Source organism: Anomaloglossus baeobatrachus, chromosome 6 (assembly GCF_048569485.1).
Source record: "Anomaloglossus baeobatrachus isolate aAnoBae1 chromosome 6, aAnoBae1.hap1, whole genome shotgun sequence".
Taxonomy (NCBI): domain Eukaryota; kingdom Metazoa; phylum Chordata; class Amphibia; order Anura; family Aromobatidae; genus Anomaloglossus; species Anomaloglossus baeobatrachus.
Genome location: NC_134358.1, coordinates 91,458,421 through 91,476,051, shown reverse-complemented (window position 1 = coordinate 91,476,051; position 17,631 = coordinate 91,458,421). Strand labels below are relative to the sequence as shown.

At 46.3% G+C, this 17,631-nt stretch overlaps 1 protein-coding gene across 1 annotated transcript in view; it reads right to left on the bottom strand.

Moving 5' to 3' along the window:
- Positions 1-1,089, bottom strand: part of CALB1 (calbindin 1) — a 122,676-nt gene extending 121,587 nt beyond the window's left edge. The window contains exons 1-2 of the mRNA XM_075353102.1: positions 954-1,089; positions 702-778 (exon numbers count right to left, since the gene is read on the bottom strand). Coding sequence (XP_075209217.1) covers positions 702-778; positions 954-1,032 — 156 coding nt within the window. The 5' untranslated portion in view covers positions 1,033-1,089. The remainder of the gene's footprint in view (positions 1-701; positions 779-953) is intronic.
- Between the last annotated feature and the right edge of the window lie 16,542 nt (positions 1,090-17,631).

Below are 17,631 nucleotides of genomic sequence, written 5' to 3'. Positions count from 1 at the left end.
AGTATACAGTGACCCCAGTATGCAGTGACCCCAGTATGCAGTGACCCCAGTATACAGTGATCCCAGTATGCAGTGACCCCAGTATGCAGTGACCCCAGTATGCAGTGACCCCAGTATAAAGTGTCCCCAGTATACAGTGACCCCAGTATGCAGTGACCCCAGTATGCAGTGACCCCAGTATACAGTGACCCCAGTATACAGTGACCCCAGTATGCAGTGACCCCAGTATACAGTGACCCCAGTATACAGTGATCCCAGTATACAATTACCCCATTATACAGGGCGCTCTCTGCAGCTATTAGTCCCATGCCAGGGGTGAGCTCCTGAGCCCTCCTAGTCATAGTATCTGTGGCACAGTCAGTAATTACAATACATTCATTGGTAAATAATTATTTTCAGCAGAGAGTGTCCTTGGATATCAACTAATAATCGATTGAGAGCAAACTCGTCTTCTCCCCAGAGCTCCATGCAGATCGCTCCTGCGTCCCCGCCTCGGGCTCTGGAGGACGGAGGCTGCTGATAACTGATACTTTAAGTAGCTCCTGCAAATTAAACTTAAATCGATTTCGGCTTCTCCATCTTAGTTTTGGAGGGTGACATTAGCGGCTTCTCCATCTCTGAGGGATGGAGACTTTCTACTCTCATCTATGACATGCAGAGATACACTTCTTATATGCGGAGGAGGGTCAGGACGCACATACCAGCCCCGCTGTCTTCCTGGCTTGCTGCAGCTCCTGGATAAAGTTCTGCAGCTCCTTCCCTTCAATGAACCCATTTCCTGCAAAAACAGATAGAAACCAGCAATGAAATCCAGACAGACAGAGTGTGACCAGTCCAGCAGGGAACAGGACACAGAGAGCCTTAACCTGTTCTTTGCCAGAATACTGCATCACTCTGGCAGTGAAATGGTTACAGAGGCAGAGGATGGCATGTAAAGAGCAGCAGATATTCACCGTCTGTGTCATAATGATGCCAGATTTCCAGGAACTGTGTGGCTGAGATTTCCACTCCTTGCAGGTGAGTCTCTGCCATAGTGAGTGTGTGCGGAGGCTGCTGTCCTTGGTGCTGAGAGTGGAGGCTGGAGACTTGCAGGGAGCTGCACCAGCTCTGTATATAAGGACGACTCCAAGACCCCTCCTCCTGCACCGCCCCAAACACTCCCCTACAGCCCCCCTGACAGCCCCCTGACAGCCCATGCCCCCTTCACCTCTCCCCTCCAGACTCCTCCTCTCTGCCCGGCTACAGTCACCTTCAAGGGAGGGTTCACCTGAGAATCACTTCACAACTTCATGGAAAATTGCAAAACTAATATATTTATAGAAATAGACTCTTTATATTGAACATCCCTCATATTAACTGTCATGCAGGCCTGACACTTATCTATGGGATCCATCCGATCTGCCAGGGCCACAAATCCACCCAAAAAAGATTAATTATTTATATGCTTGTTGGGGCTGTAAAATTAATTGTACTCAGATAAATATAAATCATGCTACATATTTCCAGTGGTGTTATATACTGTATATAATAATATAATGTGTTTGTATAAATACAGTAAATATCTGTGTTTGTGTGTGTATACTGTATATGTATATATATATATATATATATATATATATATATATATATATATATATATATATATATATATAAAATGTCTATGTGTTTCTACGTATATGTATGTAGTTATATACACACACAAACGTTTAGCTTTGACTAATCTATAAGTAATGGTTACAGATTACTTGTGTGTATATATATATAATCTAATTGTAAATATATCTCATTCTAATTATTCCTAATATATATATATATATATATATATATATATTGACACAAACACACACACACACACACACACACACACATACACACACACACACACACACATACACACACACACACACACATTCACCTGGAAATATATAGAATTACATATGTTTACAGATATATATATATAGATAGGGAAAAAAGGCAGCACTCCAAAATAAACAAAAAAAAAATTATATTTTATTATTGAACAGAAAACTGAAACTGAAACGCTGCCATATGGGCTAATACATTTTTTCATCTTTTCATCTATTTATTGCCTTTGGATAAAGCTTTTCTGGAGGGCTTTGCACCCACCATACTATGTACAGTATTTTTTTTTTTTTTTGTGCTGTTCCAGTCTTTTATCTATTTATCTATCTATCTAGCTATCTCTCTGTCAATTGTCGCAGGCGGAGGAGGGGACACTGCGCTCACCCACTGCTCGGGTCCGGCTGCTGCTGCTGCTCGGTGGCTTGAGCGGTGGGCCGGATCCCGGGGACTCGAGCGGCGCTCCTCGCCCGTGAGTGAAAGGGGGTGGTTTGGTTTAGGGATATTGTCCGTGACGCCACCCATGGTTGTGGTTAGGTTGTGACACCACCGCTGCTCTGGACGGGGATCCCGGGAGCGGTGACAGGGAGCAGCTTGGATGTTGTTTTCTCCCCTCCGTGGGTAGGGGGGGTTGGGTGTCCCGGGGCCGGGTGAGGGAGGGATGGCAGGCGGGCTACGGGGCCTGGTGAGGTGCAGGGTCGCGGGGGCAGCGCTGTGCCGCACAGCACGGTGGTACTCACTCAGCCAATGATGAATGCAAAGTCTCCGGTAAAACAAACGGCTGGATGGACAGGTCCCACAGACGGCTGCGGTAGCTCTCCCGGTAGGTTGGTGGTGACTGCCTTTCCCTGCACCTGTGTTGTGTTCACGGTTCCAATGGCTTCCCACCGGTAACCCGCTCCCCAGTTTGGATGGATGCTGAGGGAGCCCCTTTTGCCCGCAGGCTCTGGCCCTGGGAACTGTAGCCTTGGCGGTGACTGTATTTCCCTTCACGGTTTGAGCGATTGCCTTCAATCAGGTCTTGACTGCTGGGAAACCCCGGAGGTTCCCTTCGCTAACGGATTTGACCGGTTTTACGTCGACTCCTAGCCTGGTCGGGGTCCGTAAGCCCTGCCGAATGGTGCTGGCTTCTCTTCACTCCCCGATCCAGTACCGGCGGGCCACCGCCCGTTCCCGGTTTTAACGGTTCACTTCAATCAGCCTCTCCGGCAGACGGTCACCACCGTCTGCCAACCTTGCTGTATGTGCCCGGGCCACGCACCCGGACACGGTCAGTCTCCTCTCCTGCCACTTCACTCTCCAAAACTACTCTGTTCTCCTCCTTCCTTTTCCCGCCTCCAGGATTGTGAACTCCTCGGTGGGCGGGGCCAACCGCCTGGCCCACCCCCTGGTGTGGACATCAGCCCCTGGAGGGAGGCAACAAGGATTTGTGTTTGACCTTGATGTGCCTAGCTGGGGTGTGGAGTGTGTTGTTATAGTGCCTGTGACATCCTGGCTTGTCCAGGGCGCCACACAATCAATCTATCTCTATCTGTCTGTCTGACTGTCTATTTATCCATCTATCTATATATCAATCTATTATCTATCTATCTGTCTGTCTATCTATCTATCCCATATCTATCTATCTATCCCATATCTATCTATCTATCTATCTATGTATCTATCTGTCTGTCTGTCTGTCTGTCTATCTATCCCATAGCTATCTATCTATCTATGTATCTATCTGTCTGTCTGTCTGTCTGTCTGTCTATCTCTCTATCTATCCCATATCTATCTATCTATCTATCTATCTATCTATCTATCTATCGTATCTATCTATGTACAAGTTTAACTGAAAATGTATACATGACTTCTTTCTATCTGACCATCCAAATAAATGTCATACTTCTATAACAATTATTGTGAATTATATCTCTCTGTAGAGCTTAATTAGTAGTTTGGTGGAAACCATCAGCAAGCTGCTGATATGCTGCTGACTGTATGAAGCCTAGTATTGGCCGATCTAATCAGCCTTCAGCAGTGTTATTAGCATGCAGCGAGGGATGAGGCCAGTGATAGAAGAAGAAACAGCTAATAAGGCAGCCATGATGTCATAAAGGAGACACTTATTAAAACACCATGGACATGTAAAAAAAGGGAAAAATAAAGGAAGATCTTAATTAGTGGTGTCCAAATTTAAATGAATAAGGTTAAATTGAAAAACCCGATTCCAGATCAGTTTTGAATGAAATATATTTTTCTTCCATCTCTTGAATTCTATAATCCAGCATCAATAGGACCTAATAGGTTCTAGATTATAACATATTTTGGTTTCTCTGGTGGTTCTAGGAACTATAGATAACTTTAGGGCATTGGTGGTGAACATTTTCCTAAAAAGTAAAAATGAAGTGATAATATACAATGTATTTCAAAAAGCAAAAAAGCAGAGAATTTTCCTAATTAATGTTATTTGCTCATTTTTCTACTTTGCTTCTTGTAACATTATACATCAAGTCTGTGCAGGTTCTTTAGATCTTCTGGATTATTAAATACTGAATTAAAAGAATATAATAATAATAATATTTGCATTATTTAATTATTCATATAAAATGACATACACATTAGTTAATATGGTTACATATACGGTAGGATACTGAAATGTAACACAAAACGGAAGACACGACCCACTTAAAGGAATTTATCAAGGGGATTTAATTCCAAAAAATGAAAAAGATTGCAAAAAAATATAAAAAAATATTTAACCAAACAGTTGCTGCACTATGTGTGTAAATAGTGACTAATCCTAGTGCTTTTGTATACCAGGACTAGTCCAGGAGCGCCATCACTTGTTCCTGCAGGTCACAGGTATGACGCTCACAGCGGTGCAACTGACAAACCAGCACAAGTGGGGAAGAGAAAAGAATGGCTTCTCCTCCCTCCTCTGTCTATTAACTCTGATTAACGATGCCGCTGTGAGTACGATACCTGTGACCTGCAGGAATGGGTGACGGAGTACCTAGACTAGTCCGGGTAGAAGCGCGCCAGATTAAACATTCTTTTAGACACGCTGAAGCAACATTGTGGTGTAATAAAGGCATCAATAAAAACATTATTTGGAAACTGATATGGTGCTCAAAATTAGACGTGAGTGGATCTTTTGAAATTCATATTTGCTGACGCTGACAAATTTTTCCCAAAAATTTGATTCACAAATAAATTTACGCAAATCTCAATACTGGAAGGATTGTAATTGATCATGTAATACACATGGGGAGAGGAAAGAGAGAAAGAAGAGGACCCTGCTAACCATAAGAGCTTACACTCTACATAAGAGCGAGAATCCTGCTGATCATAAGAACTTACACTCTACAGGAGAGAGAGAGGACCCCACTGAGCATAAGAGCTTAGCCTCTACAGAAGAGAGAGAGGACCCCACTGAGCATAAGAGCTTAGTCTCTACAGGAGAGAGAGAGGACCCCACTGACCATAAGAGCTTACACTCTACAGGAGAGGGAGAGGACCCCACTGAGCATAAGAGCTTAGTCTCTACAGGAGAGGGAGAGGAGCCCGCTGATCATAATAGCTTACACTCTACATAAGAGCGAGAATCCTGCTGATCATAAGAACTTACACTCTACAGGAGAGAGAGAGGACCCCACTGAGCATAAGAGCTTAGTCTCTACAGGAGAGGGAGAGGAACCCGCTGACCATAAGAGCTTACACTCTACAGGAGAAAGAGGATCCCACTGACCATAAGAGCTTAACTCTACAGGAGAGGGAGAGGACCCCACTGAGCATAAGAGCTTAGTCTCTACAGGAGAGAGAGAGGAGCCCGCTGATCATAATAGCTTACACTCTACAGAAGAGAGACAGGACCCCACTGAGCATATGAGGTTACACTCTACAGGCGAGGGAAAGGACCGCACATTGACCATAACAGCTTACACTATACAGGAGAGAATAGCGATTACCCTGTTTACCATAAGAGTTTCCACTTTACAGGAGAGGAGAGAGAGGACCCCACTGACCATAAGAGATTACACTCTACAGGAGAGGGAGAGGAACCCGCTGACCATAATAGCTTACACTCTATAGGAGAGAGAGGGAGGACCCCACTTAGCATAAGAGGTTACACTCTATAGGAGAGGGAAAGGACCACAGTGACCATAACACCTTACACTCTACAGGAAAGAATAGCAATTACCCTGTTTACTATAAGAGTTTACACTCTACAGGACAGGAGATAGAGGACCATGCTGACATAGGAGCTTATAATCTACAGGAGAAAGAGGATCCCACTGACCATAAGCGTATACACTCTACAGCAGAGGGAGCAGACTCCGTTGATCATGAGAACTTACACTCTACAGCAGATGGAGAGGATCCTGCTGATCATAAAAGCTTACACTCTACAGGAGACACAGAGGACCCCACTGACCATAAGATCTTACTTTCTACAAGTAGAGGGAGAGGATATCGCTGAGCATATGAGGTTACACTCTACAGGATAGGGAAAGGACCGCACTGACCATAACAGCTTACACTCTACAGGAGAGAATAGCGATTACCCTGTTTACCATAAGAATTTACACTCTACAGCAGAGGAGATAGAGGACCATGCTGACCATAAGAGCTTACACTCTACAGGAGAAAGAGGATCCCACTGACCATCAGAGTATACACTCTACAGGAAAGGGAGCAGACCCCTTTAATCATGAGAACTTTCACTCTATAGCAGATGGAGAGGACCCTGCTGATCATAACAGCTTACATGCTACAGGAGAGGTAGAGGACCTCGCTGACCATGAGAGTTTACACTTTACAGGAGAGGGCGAGGACCCCATTGATCATGAGAGCTTACACTCTACAGGAGAGGGAAAGGACCCTGCTGACCATAAATGCTTACACTCTACAGGAGAGACAGAGGACCTTGCTGACCATGAGAGCTTATACTCTACAGGAGGAGAGGACCCCACTGACCATAAGATTTTATATTCTACAAGTAGAGGGAAAGGATCCCGCTGACCATAAGAGCTTACACTCTACACAAGAGAGGATCCTGATGATCATCATAGCTTACACTCTACAGGAGAAGGAGAGGGGTCCCACGTACCATAAGAGCTTAGACTCTATAGGTGAGAGGATCCTGCTAACCATAAGAGAGTACACTCTACAGGAGAAGATGACCCCACTAACCATAAGAGCTTACACTCTATAGGTGAGAAGATCCTGCTAACCATAAGTGCTTACATTCTACAGGAGAGACAGAGGACCTTGCTGACCATGAGAGCTTACACTCTACAGGAGGAGAAGACCCCACTGACCATAAGAGCTTACACTCCACAGTAGAGGGAGAGGATTTCACTGACCATAACAGCATATGCTCTACAGGAGAGGGAGAAGACCCTGCTGACTATAAGAGCTTACACTCTACAGGAGAAATAGGATCCCATTGATCATAAGAGCTTACATTCTTCAGGAAAGAGAGAGAACCCTGCTGACCATAAGAGCTTACACTCCACAGTAGAGGACCCCACTCACCATAAGAGCATATGCTCTACAGGAGAGGGAGAGGATCCCACTGACTATAAGAGCTTACACTCTACAGGAGAGGGACTTACCCAGTGAGTCGAGAGATGGAAATAGACTCTGCTGTACAAACTATGCTCCACTGGGAACTGCTGATCTGTGATGGCTGAGGTACTGACCGCCACTACACAAGGTCTGATAATCCCCTTGGTGTCACATTTGCAGGGCACTACAGGGAGGCTTGTGTGACATGCTAAATGATGTTAGCCTGCTCTTTGGTGCTTCAGCAGTGTTGGAGTTGGTGTCAGGGAACTTTTATTTTTTTATTTTTCCAAACTGCAAATCAAATTTCAAAATGTTTAAATTCATGTGAAACAGTGAATTTTAGGAAATGTGTCTCAATCTCGATCCTCCGCAGATGGATCCACTTTTCTTGACATTATGGGAGTAGATCCCAATGACAGTATCACTTTATATAAAAAGAAACCCCAGAAACATATTCCTATTACAAAACGCCTCCCCCGTGTAGAAACAATGATATTAAACTTAGAATGACGATGTTTAGAATAGATAGATATATGTATAGAATATATATTCGATATATATGTATACAGTGACTGTCTCCAGTGCAGTGAAGCTCGCAGCACTTTCCATGCAGACACATCGCAGTAAAATACTCAGCACTGGAAAAACCAGTTCTTCAACAAGATCTTGTGAGGGCAGAGCTATGAAAGAACGATCCCGTATACTGCAGGTTGGTTACTCTTATTTTCCTGGATCGCTGACTGTCATGTGAAGGTTGCTGACTGTCTGGAAAAAAGTAATTATACCACAAACTTTAACCTCTTCATTTTATTGTTTTTCCATGGACATATCACCGGTGACTTTACATTATTGGCACATTAATCTTTATAACTGCAGATACTAAATCTACTTCTGATTATTTCTGTGATATCGGTAGACACATTGATGGCAATACAGATAACACAAAGGCTATGTTCACATTTACGTTGTTTTGCCTCAGTCGCAATCCGTCGCCTTGAGGAATTATGGTATCCTCCAAAATATTTTGCAGGAATCTGTTTTTTCCCCATAGACTGATGGCTCCGCGTTGCATCCGCCGCCTGACGATCAGTCGTTTACTGACTGACCGTCAGGCGGGAGCAATGCTGAATGTAACTTTTTTTGTGCAGCGGATTGATTTTTTACTGTACGCATGCGCACAGTAAAAAAACATGATCCACTGTAAATGCAGTTCCAGCGGCCGGAACGATCAGCTGTTCGCCCGACGGCCGGCTTTTGAGAGCAATCAGCTGATCGCCCGGCAGGCGGCTTTTCTGAGCGATCAGCTGATTACTTAGAAAAGCCGGCCGCCGGGCGATCAGCTGATTGGTCAGAAAAGTCGGCTGCTGGGTGATCAACTGATTGCTCAGAAAAGCCGATGGCCGGGCAATCACCTGACTGCTCAGAAAAGCCGACAACCGGGCGATCAGCTGATTGCTCAGAAAAACCGACTACCGGGCGATCAGCTGATTGCTCAGAAAAACCGACGGCCGGGCGATCAGCTGATTGCTCAGAAAAGCCGACGGCCGGCTTTTGAGAGCGATCAGCTGGTCGTTCTCTCTCTCGTTTTTATACTGAAATCATTTCACGGAATCCGCTTTCTCATGAGAATAAATTCCATTTCTTGCCACCCGTTGTACAACGCATCAGTCACAAGCGTCAAGCAACGCATGTGACTGATACAAAACAACAGAAATGTGAACATAGCCAAAGTCTTCATTTTTAGAACTCTCGCAATGAATGGTGGTGCACATATAGGGGCCTGGCGTTCAATATTTTGGTCCTATACACAAACTGTATAATAAAAGTATCAAGAAAAAAATAAATGAATAGGGAAATAAAAAAGATCCATATCACAAAAAGAGACAATAATGGAGGAAGATACAAAGGAGTAGGAAACAATTAAGCGGGGTCTCTAAATCCTGATGTAAACCAACAAATAAAAAGTCGAACTACTTTGTAATAGTGGAAAAACTCTGTTCTAATAGATTGGTATTAACCAGATTTTTAGCGTTCTGATGAGACAAACTCAATAACAGATCTATGCAGGTTAAAGGGAATCTGTCATCAATTTGACCTTTTTAAACTATTAATATGGGCATACAGGTAATAGGATGCTGAAAAATGTCATACATGTCTGCCTCATATCAAATGCGTTGTTGATGATAAATCATCTGTTATCACTTTATATAAATGGGCTCTTCCAGGCTATGGAGCGGATGCAGCCTGGAAGATAACTCCGCCTCCAGAGATTATTTTAAATAGAAGGGGCGTTACCGGTGTGAGACAAGTAACTGACACAGAATAGAAGAAATTAAATTTCACTTCTTGCAGACACATTTTTTGCAGCTCCCTGAGCTCTGCTTTATTGCACCAATATTGCAACACTTTCTGTCTGTTAGATGGAGGCTGAAGCTGAGAAGAACCTGCAGAGGTGTCAGTTATAATCATACACAGCTCTGCAGAGAGACCAGAGAGCGGCCATCACACATCACACTGGTAACACCTCTTTTATTTAGAATAAGATCTGGGGGCGGAGTTATCTTTCAGGCAGCATCCGCCCCATAACCTGGAAGAGCTCATTTACATAAAGTGATAAAAGATGATATTTCCACAACAAAGCATCTGATATGAGACAGACAAGTATGACATTTTTCAGCATTCTATGACCTGTATGTAGGGGGGTCAGGGTAATGCCCACCCCTGCAGAAGTAGCTGGCACACAGGTAGTCTATGTCTGATGTGAAAATATGAATGTGTATTGTGTAAATAGCCAGCAGGTGGCAGTGTTATAGTACAACTGTCCTGGCACCTGGGTGAGCAGGGAGAGAGTTAATAAAGAAGAGGAGAGTAAGACATATAAAAGTAAGAGGTAGGAAGTAGGGATCAGGAGAGTTCGCCAGTGGCAGTGGTATACAGAAGCCCCTTCGTAAATTCCGACCCTAAGGTTCACCCTCTACGGCCGTGACCCGCGGGCTCCGATATAGGATTGGCGAACTGCGTCCCCAGAAGCGAGATATAGTCCTGACAGTTGGGGGTTTGGTGTCCGTTTTTTCCTGGTTTAAAATACTCAAAGATTCCCTCCACGATAACTGAAGGTCAGTTGCGATGTCATGGAGAAGGGTATGTCTGGATCCTGGCCTGAGCATGGACAGGTGAGCTCCGTCATGTATGGGTTTTCATGTGCGCAAGCAGTCCCTGTGGGTGGGGTGAAGTGGCCCAAAAGACTTCATGATCCGGTCGGTGCTAGAGTGACGTTTAGTGGAAGCATGAGGGGCCTAGAGGTGTTTTATGGAACCGAGGTGTCGGAAAGGATGGACAGCTGCTAAATATAATACCAGAATGGAGTGTAGAAGGAATGGGACATGTAACGGTGCCAGTGTGATGTGGACCGAAGTAGTGCAGGAGTGAAAAAGAAATAAAGACAGTTTGTTTAAAAGAAGAAATCATGCCTCAGCTTTATTGTCTGTGAACAAGAATGCAGTGCCGCCTGGACTGCTGCGGAGTCCGCCTGTGTGTGGTGTGGCGACGGGGAGGCATGGGGTTAACGAGCGGCTGCACTGCGGCCTGTTGACCCCTGGAAACGGTCCATAATTTGTAATGCTCTCATTAAAGGGAAGGTGTCGCATTTTTTAATTTTTGTATTAATAATAGTGATTATGGAATCAATTATTTTTAATACAAAATCAAACTCATTGTTTTATTTAACTCTGTTTTTACTGAATCACAGGGGGCTGCCACCTTGGAATAATGACAGTTACTCACCTCACATATGGCAGCTCTCAGAGCATTCGGTGTGATAGTCACACTTCAACCCTATACTCTAACACTGAGAGCTCCCTGCTATGAGTTGGACACGCCCCTGGGCTGTTCAGATCACAGCAGAGGGAGGAGATCAGCGCCATCTTTGTGGATCTCACAGTGTATGCTATGTGCTGCACTGCCCCCCCGTCATCCGCTCAGGATTGGGTGAGTACCAGTGCCTGGCAACGGTGATCGCACACTAACTGATCCTGGTGTGCTCCCCCCACCGCCACTCCCCCACCCCTCTGCCGCCACTCCCCCACCACTCTCTAAACACCTCCCACCACCGCTCCCCCACCGCTGCCCAAAAATCTCCCCGCCGCTGCCGCTACCCGCCGGCACTGCTCCACCACCCTCCAACCCTCACCGCCGCTGTGAGGCACAGAAATATGGTATACAGTGAGTTACAGGAATATGGGGCAGAGTATATGGGGCATAGTATACAGTGAGGCACAGGAATATGGTTCAGAGTATATGGGGCATAGTATACAGGGAGGCACAGGAATATGTGGGCAGAGTATATGGGGCATAGTGTACAGTGAGGCACAGGAATATGAGGGCAGAGTATATGGGGCATAGTATACAGTGAGGCACAGGAATATGGAGCAGAGTATATGGGGCACAGTACATGTGATGCCCTGGCAAAACCAGGTAGTCACAGTTAGGCCCCCGCATTACAACTTTCCCACACTAGGAAACACACAGCCAACCATTAAACCCTAAGTCACCCAGCTTAGGGACAGATAGACACAACAGTGTGCGTGGCCAGGTGGTTGGTGCACGCCCACCCAGGGGTTTAGACTGCCCAGGGCGGGAAAAGCGTCAGTTCAGTTTGAGAGTTCAGTAGTGGAGGTCAGGGCTGTGTGTCAGGCCTGAAGTAAATTGACAGGTACCAGGGTAGGAGCCCTGGTGCCACTGGCTAGGAGGCAGACGGTGGTCTCCGTCAACAGGAGGCGGGAAGACGGCTCAGTGGAACTGAGGTGGACTGGGCCAGGGTTGTAGCCTGCCGGTACCGACACGGGGAACCGACCCGGAAACCGTAGCACAAAGGGGGGTACTCGGACCCTGAGGGACCAGAATCTACTGGAACTGGTTAATTAACCTATTGAGGCCAGGACTAGAGGTCCTATCCCACCCAAAGTCCCTCATAGAAGACAACAGCCCACCGATTAGGGATAAGAGGTCACCGCCAAGGCCCATAGATCCCACGGGCCAGCGTCTGCGGGCACGGCTCCTTAGGCCACATCCAGCCGGGAGTGGACTCCTACGTTTCATACAAGGAAGTCTTTTCTACTATAAAAGGTGCAGGACAAGGATAGAGACCACCAGCCGGGTGGGGGATACCGAACGCTACCGGCCGCGGCACCGGCCACCACCATCTTGGTTTACCAGAGGCTTGTGTGTTTTCCTAACTGTGAGTACACCAGCACCCTCTGTGGTCGTCATTCCCCCTGCACCAGAGCCATCGGGTCCCGGGGCCACCATCCCTGCCCACGGAGGGGGTTAACATCTTGCTGCACAACATCTCCCCCGGGTGCCCCGTAACAGCAGCAGTGGTGTCCCACCTCACCACACACCGTGGGTGGCGTCACAAACCTATTATGGCCTAGCCCGTATGTCGCGGGCGGGGAGGGACGCTGCTGCGCTGTGCTCGCTAACGCTCGGGTCCGCCGCTGCTGCGATGGCTGCTCGGTGGTTCGAGCGGTGGGCCGGATCCGGGGACTCGAGCGGTGCTCCTCACCCGTGAGTCAAAGGGGGTAGTTTGGTTTGGGGGATTTGGTCCGTGACGCCACCCACGGGTTATGGTGAAGGTGGGCACCACCGCTGCTGGTGACGGGGATCCCGGGGGCGATGGTAGGGAGCAGCTGGGATGTTGTTCTCCCCCTCCGTGGGTAGGGGTTGGTGGTCCCGGGGCCTGGTGAGGTGTTGGGGAGGCAGGGTTGGGAAGGTGCAGGGTCGCCTGGACTGCGCAGCAAGGTGCCGGATGGCACGGTTGTACTCACTCAGCCACAAATGTACGCAAAGTCTCTGGTAAACCAAACGGCTGGATGGACGGGTCCCGCAGCCGGCTGCTGTGGCTTTCTCCTGGACGGTTGGTGGTGGCTGCCTTTCCCTGCACCTTTGTGTATGTTTGGTCCCGATGGATTCCCACCGGTAACCCACTCCCCAGCGTATATATACGCTGGAGGAGCCCTTTTGCCCGCAGGCTCTGGCCCTTGGAACTCTAGCTGTGGCGGTAGCTGTATTTCCTTCTGCTGGTTGGACGGTTGCCTTCAATCGGGCCTTGGCTGTTAGGAAACCCCTGGGGTTCTGGTCACTGACGGATTTGACCTCTAATGGTGACTCCAAGCCTGGTCGGGGTCCGTAGGCCCTGCCTGTGTGTGCTGGCTTCACTTCGCTCCCCGATTCGGTACCGGCAGGCCACCGCCCATCCCCGGTCCTACGGTTCCGCGTTGATCTGCCTCCCCTGCAGACGGCCACCACCGTCTGCCAACCTTGCTCTTAGTGCCCGGGCCACACACCCGGACACGGTCAGTTTGCTCCTCACTCCTTTACTCCTCTAACTGTTCTGCTCTCACTCCCTCACTGACTCCTTTCCCGCCTCCAGGACTGTGAACTCCTCAGTGGGTGGGGCTAACCGCCTGGCTCCATCCCACCTGGTGTGGACATCAGCCCCTGGATGGAGGCAACAAGGATTTGGTGTCTGGCTGATGTGCCTGTCTCGGGGTGGGGGTGTGTGTTGCAGTACCTGTGACGACCTGGCTAGTCCAGGGCGCCACACGTACATCTACGCCTCCCATTTTTATTCGGCTTGTCCGCGAGACCCCTGGGTCCGGAGACCCTCGAGCCACCACCCCTGAAGGTCCGGATCCGAGCAGCGACGGCTGCTGGCAAGGGGGCGGCACATATACAGTGAGGCACAGGAATATGAGAGCAGAGTATATGGGGCATAGTATACAGTGAGGAACAGAAATATGAGGGCAGAGTATATGGGGCATAGTATACAGTGAGGCACAGGAATATGATTGAGAGTATATGGGGCATAGTATACAGTGAGGCACAGGAATATGGGAGCAGAGTATATGGGGCATAGTGTACAGTGAGACATAGCAATATCAGGGCAGAGTATATGGGGAAAAGGAATATGGGGCAGAGTATATGAGGGCATGGTATACAGTGGAACATAGTATACAGTGGTGCACTATGCAGCTGTCCTTGGTGACACTTTAGGCATATTAGGATAGGAATATGATCAATATTTCAGCTTTGCAGCAACTTTATTTCCATAACTTAAACCAAATTTGGGAGGGTTTCAGCTTTCAAAAGAGTAATTTATAAAACCAATGGATGAATTTAAAGTTAGGTTATAAGCTTTTATTTACCTAACATGGATAAGCGACAGAACGTCTGTCAGGGAGTGCATCTAAAAAGTCTCAATATACTGTATAATTTGTGCTGCCTGGGCTGTCACACAGGGGCTCAAGTCAGAGGTAAGGGGGCCACTTCTACCACCAAAGCAGGTATAACTATGCAATATAAGGAGCTACTGGACTGCAGAGATCACATACAGTGGCATGCAAAAGTTTTGGTACCCCTGGTAAAAATTACTGTTATTGTAAATAATTAAGCAAGTTGAAGATTAAATGATCTCTAAAAAGAATAAAGTTAAAGATGTGACATTTCCTTTGTATTTTAGTAAAAAAAAAAATATATATATATTTTCATCTATTACATTTTTAGATGAACAAAAAAGGAAAATGGGCCAGTGCAAAAGTTTGGTCACCCTGCATGGTTAGTACATGGTTAGCACCCCCTTTAAGAAGTACCACAGCTAGTAAAAACACTTTTTGTAGCAGCCAATAGTCTTTCAGTTCTTTTTTGAAGGATTTTCATCCATTCTTTCTTGGAGACGTCCTTCAGTTCTGTGAGATTCCTGGCTCGTCTTCCAGTTCTGTGAGATTCCTGGCTCATCTTGCATGCTCTGCTCTTTTGAGGTCTAGCCACAGATTTTCAATGATGTTCAGATCAGGGGACTGTGAGGCCATTGTAAAACCTTCAGCTTGCGTCTTTTGAAGTCGTCTATTGTGGATTTTGACTTGTGTTTAGGATCATTATCCATTTGTAGTTTTGACCAAGGGACCCTCTTCAAAACCTAAATTCTATAGGGAAATAGGTTGGACGCAATAGGTAGAATGCGCCCCTACAATTTGTATGAATATTTGCGTTAGCAGATTAGCATGGACAACGCTGTGAGAAAACATTGTGTGACCACCATAGATTTATTATAAGGGTCCTCTGTTATGTGAGTATATGTATTTGGTCTCGTTACCTTCCAAGTGGTCAGATCCATGTATATTAGTGATACGCAATAATGTTCTCAGGAGGGAACCCCCATGTAAGTGCATTCTACAATATATCCAGTTATCTGCATTGACTGCTCACGTTACTAATGGATTACACACTAATTCAATAGCCTTGCAAATCCCATAATCTGGACTGCACAAGGGCCAAGTGCCTCCTGTATTTTTTGTATCATCCACACAGTCATTTCATGGTGAAATGAAAAGCCAATAACAATAATGTAAAATATTAAAGCAAATCTGTCAGGTGCAATATGCACCCAGTACTATGTGCAGTTCTGGGTGCATATTGCTAATCCCTGCCTAACTATCCCTGTATACACTAGCATATGTAAACTATTTCTAAAGATCTTATATCATATGCTAATGAGGCATATGATAGGGACTAGTCGTAAGGGCGTTAGTTCCCTTGGCTAGTCGGCCCCCTTGTGCCAGGGATGTACTAACATGCTAATGAATGCGCAGCGTCAGAGGCATGGTAGCGCTCACCTTTGCTGCCACCGCTAATTTTAGGCTCAGTGCGCAATATCACTACACCAGTTTGAAGCCGGGACACGTGCACCTGGCTTCATAGTACGAATGACTGGAAGTCCGGCACTTCTGATCATACTCATTGAGCCGAAATCCAGCGTCTGCTGCGGTGGCAGCAGAGAGCAGTGAGATCGACCATATCTTTGACGCTGTGTATTCATTAGCAAGGTAGTACGCCGCTGTGGTTGTGCTAACGTGCTACGGAGGCTGACTAGCCAAGGTAACTAACGCCCTTACGACTAGTCTCTGGCCTCATTAGCATATGATAAAAGATCTTTAGAAATACTTTTTCTAAAGATCTCTTTATCTATGCTAGTGTATACTGGGACAGTTATGCAGGGATTAGCAATATGTACCCTTAACTGCTCATGGTTCTGGGTGTATACAGGACCTGACAGATTCCGTTTAAGGGTATATCTGCTCACAGAGATTTTTGAGGCACCTCTTAGGTTCACTCCAAAAATTGCCTGTAAAAAATCATTAAAAAAATTATATCAATTATAAAAACAATTTTCTGTTCACATGTTCAGTGTTTTCAATGCTTTTTTTTTTTTTTTTTTTTTACGTGTCATCTTTTAAAAAATTCCTGGTGGGAGAAAAGAAAAATGGCAAAACTTCTACCCATTGCGATGATAAACACAGATAGAACACACAGTGAGCATGGATCGTATCCCAGTGTATTCTAAGATTTTCTATAGGAGATTTTGATCTGTGACTCAATTCAGAAACAATCTTGCCTCCATTTTTTTGTTAGGCCCATTCGGTGTTCAAAAAAACATCCATGTGAACAGCCACAGAGACCATAACGGGTATTTATGCTATGTGTGAAAAACACTTGTATGTGAAGAATGGATGTCTGAATGAGGCCCAAAAGAGACTAAAGGCCACTTTACACGCAACGACATCGCTAATGAGATGTTGTTGGGGTCACGGAATTCGTGACGCACATTCGGCCTTGTTAGCGACGTCGTTGCGTGTGAGGCACATGAACGACCGTTAACGATCAAAAATACTCCTCATATCGTTGATCGTTGATACGTCGTTCTAATCTCAAATATCATTGCTGCTGCAGGTACGATGTTGTTCGTCGTTCCTGAGGCAGCACACATCCCTATGTGTGACACCACAGGAACGAGGAACAACATCTACCTGCGGCCGCCGGCAATGAGGAAGGAAAGAGGTGGGTGGGATGTTACGGTCGTTCATCTCCGCTCCTCCGCTTCTATTGGGCGGTCGCTTAGTGAAGCCACTGTGACGCCGCACGAACCGCCCCCCTTTAGAAAGGAGGCGGTTTGCCGGCCACCGCGACGTCGCTAGGAAGGTAAGTATGTGTGACGGGTGTTAGCGATATTGTGTGCGACAGGCAGCGATTTGCCCGTGACGCACAACCGACGGGGGCGGGTGCTTTCACAAGCAACATCGCTAGTGATGTCGCTGTGTGTAAAGTGGCCTTTAGAAACTTTTTTGCACAGTATTAGTGTATGTCCACACCGTGTTTTTTAGA